Genomic DNA, 9,929 nt, shown 5'->3' with positions numbered 1-9,929 from the left:
AGTGATAGACAAAACAATCTATTTTACTATGTTACCTTGGACTCTGGGGAATTGTGACAGACATGTTTCACTTTATTACTGACATTTTATAGACCTAACAACTGACTGATTAATTGAAAAAAAATAAAATAAATCAAAACATTCATCGATAATGAATATAATCCTGAGACGTGGAAACTACAGTCCACATCATATTAGCCTACATAAGATAAACTTTTGAATTTGAATCTCAAAAGGTAGATTTTGGGTGGAGTATTATTGTGAAATTAACAGCAAATTTCATTGGAAACGAAGGAGTAATTCCAGTTTACCTCCCTTTTGGACTGCTTTACTGTAAATTGGTTGGACTAACATTAAATATAAACACTAAATAAGAGATGTCAAAACGTTAAAGAAAGATAAGCATCTGTGAAGACACCGACAACACGAAACTATAAAATGACCTTTGAGCTCACTGTGTGATTGTTTGCCTTTATATCGATCACAGACAAGGGGGTCAGGGTTTATCTATGTTTTTGTTTACAATATTCAAAAACCTCATGGCGGTGAGGCAACTGGAGGGTGGACGTGAACTAGCAGTTTGGTGCTGGTAATTGATTCCACATTAGCCTAGCCTAGCCTGTGAGCACTCGGAGAGACGTCGCTGCTGCTTTCTTTCTCCAGCGTGAGAGTGCTGCTCCGGGAGAAGGGTTCCCAACTAACTGAAGTCTGAGAGACAAGAACCGGCCGAGCGACCTCGACACAGGGCAGGAGCAGCTGCGGGGCAGGTATGTTGGGTGTTCACCACTGCTGACGCGAAATGCTACCGGGTCTCTAAAAATTCACGTTGGCCTACAAGTAGCCTATAGATAACGTGTCACACCGGTCTTCTCTCATTTTTTTTTTGCTATGCCAGGAGACCTGAACACTAAACATGACAACCAGAAAACCGCAGAGCCTACTCCGTGAAGCTTCTCATCAGATTATTGCCGGTGGATCCGCTGGTAAGTCCAACAATCGTTTTACTTCAGTTATTTAAAACTATTGATTCACATTACGCAATAGCTTACGAGTGTGCACGATGTGAATATATGTAGCACACAAATGCAGTGGCGCCCTCCTCGTTTACCTTTCCACGAACAGCCAGAGGCTCTGCCTAGAGCATCTTTCACGTTGTTCCGCACCTGCGTCGCGGCCATAACCGACAACCGAATTATTTAGCGGCGCGGAAGGTTTGTTAATCACTCAGCCGAAGAGTTATTATGTTACCAAGATTGTTCTCGTCCTCGTCATGTGCTGAATTCCTTGCGTGTTCACGGAAGTGCCGCCGGGTCAGGACATCGCACATGCGTACAGCTGACCGGAATCTCCGTAGGACCGTCATCCAGTGATTCTGGAGGGTTTATTTCTTTTTTTCCTTCGTGATTTTATGCAAGGAAATTTTGTTTATGATAATTTTCATTATGTAACATTGACTGTTACCATGTTATCTAAATGATTAAACTATTTTGTAACTACACAGTACCTATATAAACCCTGTAACCTACCAATTGGCTGATGAGATGTGTGCCTGTGTGCCCAGCATAATGATGTAGGATAGGCTATACAAGGTTAGTGGTGAACAACAGTGTAAATTGTCATTGTACACTGCAACACGTTGTCTGTGAACCCAAACACTTCTGTCTATTAGGTATTCACAAAATATGTAATGGGGAGTCAATATATGGAAAATTAGCTTCCTGCTCATCCACTGATCTCTTCTGGGTCGCTAGAAAGATCACCCAGGCAGTACAGCAACACAGCCAATAGCTGACAAAAGATATGCCCATAGCAACATAAATTAAGCCAATCAGCGTCCTCAAATCTGATGCCTGAAGGGCAAAACATTTTTCTTGCTTTTTTAAAATAGCGGGGACTGTTACAGGAGTAAACGACACGATACATTTATCTGAGAACATTAAGAAACATGAGTGTATGAGGGCATATATGGAGAATACGGTGAAGCTAGCCATGTTAGGCAGAGTTAACAACCTTACACAGCTGTACGAAGGCCACAGGATTGTGAGGAGACACATCGAAGAGGTGGATAAGAACAGGCACGGTTTCATACACTTTCTATAGGCTAATAACACAATCTAAAAGCCGAAACCCTATTGGATGGGGGTCCGTGGTCTAGTTAGGGGTCTTTGAAGTGAAAAAGTTTGAGAACCACTGGCCTACAACATCTGTTCTACTGAATAATGCATCCACTCCCTTTCAGACACTTTGCTGTGCACATTAGGCTAATCAAATGAGGTTGCTGAATCTTAAGAAATGCTACTTCTGCTAAGTGTAATAAAATATTGATCATTCTAAATCAATGATTCATTTATCACCACTGATGAACTGGGCCGGATTATCCAATGGGCATTCTGGGAAAGCATTGTTGCAGTCATGTCAATCCTGTATGATGTATAACTTTACAGGTGTTAATCAGTGTAAATCCTGTAGAGAAATTTGTATAGATATCAAAGCGCTTTTACACTACATCTGCATTCACACATACTGAGCGTAAGTGCTCAAACAGAAACTGACACTGACTGACACTGGCGGGAACAGTCGCCAGGGGCAATTTGGGGTTCAGTATCTTTCCCAAGGACACTTTGACTTGCACCTGGGGGAGCCGGGATTGAACCGCCGACCTTCCCGCCGACCAACCCGCTCTACCTCCTGAGCAACTGCTGCCCCGGATAGTAGACCCGTTTCCTGTATAAACTACTGACTACTACTTAGAACAGGCCGATGTTGAAAGCTGTTCTGTATGTGGGCTATAAAACCTTTTCCTAAATGGATTATGTTAAAAATGTCTAAGATTTCAGTCTCAGCAACTGAACATGTAAACAACTGCACATCAATAAATATTTGCTGCTAGAAAGTGCAGAGAGAGAATAAGCATGTGTTTTTGACCTTACACATAATCTGCCATAATAACTTTCTATGTAGCATATTCATGTTTCCCTTTACCAGTACTCCTAAAGTTTACCCAAATCTACCAGAAACCATTTCTCAACCACTACATGACTGTCTACAACTCTGAGATTTCACGATGTTGCACATTTAAAAGAGGAGCTTGTTTGGCTGGAAGATGTGTTATGTTCAGCTCACAATTACATGTTTGGACTGTAACAACAGACATGCAGCTCGCAGATATATTTAGAATAAGTTAAATGCTATAATTCAACCGCTCATTGACATTAGCGCTCATCCACTGATAAACATTTCATTAACTAGATGATGATTTTGACTAATCTAATTTAGCAATGGGCAGCGTTAGCTGCTGTAAGCGATATTAGAGAATTTTTAAGTAAGTCAGTAAGTAAGTGACGAACTAGGGAGAAATTATAGTGTCCTTCGCCAAAACTGCCACACTGTTTCAGAAATAAATCTACAATCACGCTTGTCAGCAGCATAGCCTCCACCACTCACCTACTGTAACATTAAACATATGTGACCCAGGAGGAAACGGGGAGAGGGCAGTGAAAAACGGGAGTCTCCCAGGAGGGTTGGTATGGTCATGAATGTTTCAGGCTTATTTGGGCTAAGAGGAGAAGTGACGCGTGTTATTTTTATTATTTATTATTTAAGTAATGTATTTCACGTGACAAATGACCAAGTCATCATGAACTCCGTTGTTGGTTCTGATTGCTGTGCTCGATTCTGATCAGCCTTGTTGCTTTGTTTTGTGGTCGATTTGTGGCGCTGTTATCAGCGGGGAAGCTGACTTTTTAATCCAGGCCTGTTGATGAACACATAGACTGTATATAAAAGGATGAACACCACAAAGAATTTTATTTTCTTTTTTAATTTTCGGCGGCCACGCAGAACTCCGCACACAGCTGCTGAGCAGCGCCATGGAAACCTGTCTAAGGAAGATGTGCCGCAGCACCATATGTGATTTTTGGATTGGTTTGTTGACATTAATTTAAAGTTACGGAAGTCACCCCTTCTGCTGTTGGATTAATCATGCTTGTTTGCTACTTTTCACCTGTACGACATCGTTTTTTCCTCCTCATAAGTAGGCAAAAAGCGGTGTAGATGTAGAAAAATATACTGCAAAGTTAAATTAACCTAATGAGAACAACAATTTGGAACTATGTTTGCTTTGAGATTTCCACTAATCTTAGTCCTGTATCTGGCAGGATATTGGATTTTATAAATATTTCGATGATAAAGCTACTGCCGTAACGTTAACGCAATCTGTCCATCCATCCATCCATCCATCGTCAACCGCTTATCCCGTGTACAGGCGGGGTACACCCTGGACAGGTGGCCCGTCCATCGCAGAACGCAATCTGTCCAATCAACCTAATAATGTTACACAATTTTAGGGCTTTTTTCGTACGCTCGCCGCGTATCATATAACCTGTAGGTTAACTACATATAACTATATAATTGGAAATACAATAAAGGGATATGATTAAAACCCTTTCAGAGTGAGGGAAGACAATTAATTAGATGTAAGATATAGCCTAGGCCTAGTCTTCGCAGGCATTCATTATTGTTACAGGTGAGGCTTTGTGGACGTATCTTAATCACAACATTTCTAATGTAAAATTAGTGGTCACATTGGAGTCAAGCTAGGGCCAATTCACAGTCACAGATGGGATTAGATGTAAGGTAGAGTACTGTCCAGAAAGTGAGCAATAGTCCTGAACTTCTCCTGAACCTCTACTTTATTCCTTTTAACCTCCACAAAAAAAAACATGCTTTCCACTTCACACTGTCTGTAGTGACCACAGACTGTATAGTGGCAAAGCAAAGACAGCAGGAGAGACAAAAGCCAGTGGAGAGGGTATACACAATATCTTCACCCTGTGTTTAGTATAGAGTAGGGTCACTTTCAAAATGAGACATTTGGAGGTATACGTGAATTGGGCATTAGAGATGAAGGCTTTTCTTGAAATATAACACATTTTGAATCAGGTTTTGGTTGCAGTGCCAGAGAGCTTAAATATTTTTATATCCTACCCTAACCTAGATTATACCAACATAGGACTGGACGATATGGCCAAAAATGTTATCACAATAAAAAGTTTCATATCTTTCGATATCGATAATTATCACGATAAGTATCAAATAGTTTTTTCTTTCAAGTTTAAAGGCTGATTTTTGCTCCTGAGTGAAAGTTGAAGAAACCTGATGGTTAGTTGTGGTTTAAACTTTCCTTTATGATCAACACTTGATGCCAAATAGTGGATTACATCACAAATCTGAGATAAAACATTCAAAATATTTATTATAAAATCTTTGTCAACAAATATCTTTAAGTAAAATTAAGTAAAACCTTTTTCAGTCCTTTTTCCTCAACAGAATAAACAAAAATAAATTAAGTCCTAATTGGTGTATGATTCAGGTGACTAAAATCAAACATTTATTGAAAATTTGTTATATTTTTATTGAAAAAAATTATATTGCGATAATTGTTGTTATTATTTTATTTTCCAGGCCTACACCAACATGATCACACCTACTGAACTGTAATCATGCCACAATAATTATGAAATAGCTGAGCCAGATAAATGGCTTGTCAAGTGGGACACACCCATGCCATTACATACAGCTAAATTGCGTGCGGAGTGCGGAGTGAGATAGGAGTGGACTGAATTGTATTTTGGGAAGATTTGCATATTGAGTCTCATTGTTGCATAACCCTGACGGTTCTGCCGTGTCCCATATTAAGAAGGATGCCAATTATAAAAAGATGTTGAATTCTCTTTTGTGTCAAACTCTTTTGGCAAGGTTGGTAGTTGGTAGTCATTTGATATTCTTCAAAACTGTAACAAGGTTACACAAAAACAAGTGGTTACACCAGCAAGTCGTTGTGAGAAGTGTATCTCTAAAAATATAGTAGTTTTCCTTTAGCTTTAGAGCTGCAACGATTGATTGATTGATTAGTCGTCAACTATTAAATTAATCTGCAATTAATCGCTTTGGGTCCTTTCTTTAAAAGAAAAAAAAGTCCAAATTCTCTGATTCCAGCTTCTCAAATGTAAATTTTCTGGTTTCTTTAATCCTCTATGACAGTAAACTGTAAATATTTGGGTTATGGAGAAAATAAGACATTTGAGGATGTCACCTTGGGCTTTGGGAAACACTGGTTGACATTTTTCACAATTTCCTGGACCTAACAATAAATTGATTAATCGAGAAAATAACCAAAATAATTCCAGTTTAAGTTTATTTTATTTGTAAAAGCCCCCTACTGCTTTTAAGAATTGTGTCATCACTATCTTACGTGAACCTTAACATGAATATCTGATCCAATGGACTACTTTAACATAACATACGTGTGTGTGTGTGTGTGCGTGTGTGTGTGTGTGTGTGTGTGTGTGTGTGTGTGTGTACAAGCAAGAATGCAAAGAGTATCATGAGTAAGGGTACACTGTCTCTTTATGGTGTAAATTTCTGGTTATTGTTTTTTTTTTGTAAAGCCTAAGTGCTGTAAACAAAGAGGACCACAAAACTCTTTCCTCGTGTTTTTACTCCTGGTGTTGTTGCTGTGCTCACTCACCAACTTAATCAACACTGAAGGTGTTAAAAATCTTTCTGTTCACAGTGTCCAGAGTCTTCAGCAAAGCATTTAGAGCTTTGGGATATATTTTATTCATACTCAGAAATCGCAATAATACAATGCAAATCGTTTGTGATGCCAAACATTCATTCATCCATCGTCAACCGCTTATCCTGCGTACAGGGTCGCGGGGGATGCCAAACATATTTTAATCATAATATTTTATCAAATGTTTGCATGTGCACGTGGGCCTCTTCATTATTGTTAGTGATATAGTCCTGACATGTTTAGGTTTCACAATAGAAACAGTTAAATGGGCATAAAGTAGATGTTTTTATTTCACCATCGCACAAAATGACCATAATCAGTACAAATGACTCAGCAAATGCTTGAGAAATCTCTTTCCCAACTTTATTTGTGGCCAACAAAACTGTGTTCTCTTCCCTCCTTCCAACAGATTTTCAGTCGTGGACTTTGCTCTGAGTGAAGCTCAAAACAATTACTTTGTTTTCTTATACTACCCCTCCTACATTTCTTTTGGATATCAGTTCTCTTTAACTCGCTTACTTGTGTCTATTGTGAACATGTGTGTCTATGAGTTGCAGTCTGCTATTAAGGCAGTGGTTCTGCCTGTGGGACGGGGGCATAGAGCCACTGCAGGGGGGCGTGGATGAAAAAGGGGGAAAATATATAGAGTGGAACTAAGCTGAATAAACATTATTTATATAGGGAAATAAAAAGACAAGAGTTTGCTGATGCTATCACGCTGAAGCGAATCATTTCTATAATGTTTTTTAACTAATTCAACATGGCTCCTTTTTTATATGTTGCTCCCCCAATATTGTTATTGACTGATAAACTGATTCAGTCCGCTTACAAGTGGTTGGGTGGCATGAGAAACACTGTATGAAGGGGTTGACAGGGAATTTCAGGTGTCTTGTCATTGGTTAGTGATAGAGGTTGGTAGAGGTTTTAACTTTTAATGAATGGTTCACTCCTAAACTAAAACACTAATGATCTACTTATAATCCGTGTTAAAGCCAATAGAAATGCGTGACACCCAGTTCTCATTTCTGCCAAGTTAAGACAATCATTTTACTGCTCTAAGAAAATCATACAAAAGTTTCTCTAAACACCTTGTGCAATATTTAGCCTACCTAATTTTTTTCAAATACTTTGCTCACATACTATTGTTTATTTAAGAAGGAAGTAACAGTGGCTCCCAACAGTAGTAGTTCTGGCTTTTCTGCTATTGGGCCAAGAGCGCACATGTTTGGCTACAAAACTAAAATGTGATGGACTTTTTTGGGGCATTTTATTTTGTGAGCTTTGCAAAGATGTCTGCATTACCATGAAAAGTACACAGGAAGGGAGGGCCCTGATTAGCCAAAGAACGCTGGGTCTATGTGTGTTGGTCGTAATGAACTTCAGTTGACCTGCAAGTTAGATAATGACTTTTAAACTGGCAATGATCACTTATTTTCATGCTGTCAGCTAATTACGAAGTGCTCAGGGTGCGACTTGTCTCAGGTGAAGGTTTTATATAGACTGAAGTGTCATTGTTTACACCTCACTAGCCCCCCGGGTCTGACAACCTGCTGTCCTGAACCTCCGACCAGAGGCTGAGGGGCTGTCGTCTGTCCTCACCAGGCATGACTGGACAGAGGTATTAACCCTGAGCAGAACGGCCTCAGTGTTTCTCCGCAGTTTTGCTATAACTCCCCTCAAAAAATCCACTGTTAACGAGGATGGAGACAGGACGGTGTTAATTTAAGGGAAAGCCGGTCACAGAGCCTGTAAATTAAATGTGAATTAAGCTGCATTTGGTGCTCTGTAAAGCCATCTGAGCACAGTTTAGCGTTCTGCCGTGCAAGCTGGCACAGTTATTTGTGTAGAGGATGGGGTTGGTAGGGTGCATCTAGGAATGCAGTAATCTGATTAGGGATGAAACGATTACCGGTTTAATGATAAACCATGGTAACATTCCAGATGGTTATTTTTACCTTACATATTTTAATTACCATGATAACCGGGTTCGGTTACCGCGCTATTATAAACTCACGGCAAATACTGTCCAGCATCAACCAAAGCGAGCGTCACCGAGAAGCCGGCGCGCGTGCGCAGTATACAACGTGGGTTTGTTTGGGTCAATGACACCATGGCGGAAGATTTTTCAGTCACTCTGAAGTCTGGTCATATTTTAGTTTTTATGAGAGCGCTGAGGGAAACATGTTTGAAAGAAACTTGATTGAAGAAAACCTTATAGTGAATGCAGGGTGATATAACTTTTAGCTTTTGCTAACAGCTTGTAAACTGAAGCTCTCAGTGTTAGCTGCTCTTGTAAAAACGCTACACGTTGTTCTGCTGCCGTGTGCGTCCTGTGTCTGCAGACCATTCGTCCACTGCACATGATAACACATTACGCAGTTTAGTCAACCAACCAGCATATCTTGCTCATTTAAAGTCCAGCAGCGATTCAATTAGTTGAAGTGTCAGAACAGGAAAAACGCTACAGACTCCGCTACAGTATTTATGTCAGTTGTTGGGCTCATGGGGGCATTGCATTACCTATATAATATAAAATATAAAATCTTGATAATGCACACTGGTTTTCATATGTTTACAAAAGATGCTGGCTGTTATTTTATTGTTTATGCAAACAAATTGGCAGTTAGTAGTTTCCAATGTAAAACTTGTTGAAATGGTTTCAGTGTGTATCAGTAGCCTACATTTTAATGTTTTTGGCACATTTTTACAATACCGTGATAATACTGATAACTGTGATAATTTTGGTCACTATAATCGTGATAGACAATTTTCATCCCGTTTCATCCCTAAATCTGATTTTGAGTGTGTATGTTTATGTTTTAAGCAAAAATGTTACCAAATCTTCTCCAGTTACAGTTTATCAATTGTGAGGATTTGCTTTTCCTTGTCTGATATCGATATCATCAAGACCCCTTCAGTGGCTAACAGGATAAATCTCAGGAGTCCATATGATGATGCAAATATTGGTAGTCTTAGCTAGTTGTGCCTTGGAAATGTATTAAAATGAGACAATATGAGCATATTAGAGGTCAAAATCTGCAACTTCTGACACTTGCAATGAGGACACTGCAGAGATCACAAGACAAAAAGGTTTAGGAAAATGGGTTAATGGAATAGTAAGTAATAATAATCAAATAGCCGTTTGATTACACTTTCTTGGGCTTCAGGAAACAGCCATTTTTCACAGTTTTTTATTTATATATTTTTACATTTTATAGCTCAAACAATTACCAGTATTTTTCCAATAAGTCTTAATTCCATATGATTGTGCAGTAATAAGTAAAATGTAATATAGTAGGCCAATTATATTCTGCAGTGCAGAAGTGTGAATCAGTAATGGAAGCCCTGAAAG

At 39.2% G+C, this 9,929-nt stretch overlaps 1 protein-coding gene across 2 annotated transcripts in view; it reads left to right on the top strand.

Annotated features, from left to right (window-relative positions):
• Nucleotides 1-530: 530 nt before the first annotated feature.
• slc25a21 (solute carrier family 25 member 21) overlaps nt 531-9,929 on the top strand; it is a 93,856-nt gene continuing 84,457 nt past the window's right edge. Inside the window, exons 1-2 of one of the 2 annotated variants that reach the window (XM_038728102.1) lie at nt 531-767; nt 896-983. In XM_038728102.1, the coding sequence (XP_038584030.1) occupies nt 914-983 (70 nt within the window). In that variant the 5' untranslated portion in view covers nt 531-767; nt 896-913. The remainder of the gene's footprint in view (nt 768-895; nt 984-9,929) is intronic. The other variant, XM_038728101.1, reaches the window with a different exon arrangement.

The sequence above is a fragment of the Micropterus salmoides genome, unplaced genomic scaffold (genome assembly GCF_014851395.1).
Source record: "Micropterus salmoides isolate LMB-PRFRI ecotype aquatic unplaced genomic scaffold, ASM1485139v1 Ms_hic_scaffold_19, whole genome shotgun sequence".
In the NCBI taxonomy this organism is placed as follows: Eukaryota; Metazoa; Chordata; class Actinopteri; order Centrarchiformes; family Centrarchidae; genus Micropterus; species Micropterus salmoides.
Note: the sequence above shows the minus strand (reverse complement) of the source record. Positions and strands in the feature narration are given on the sequence as shown.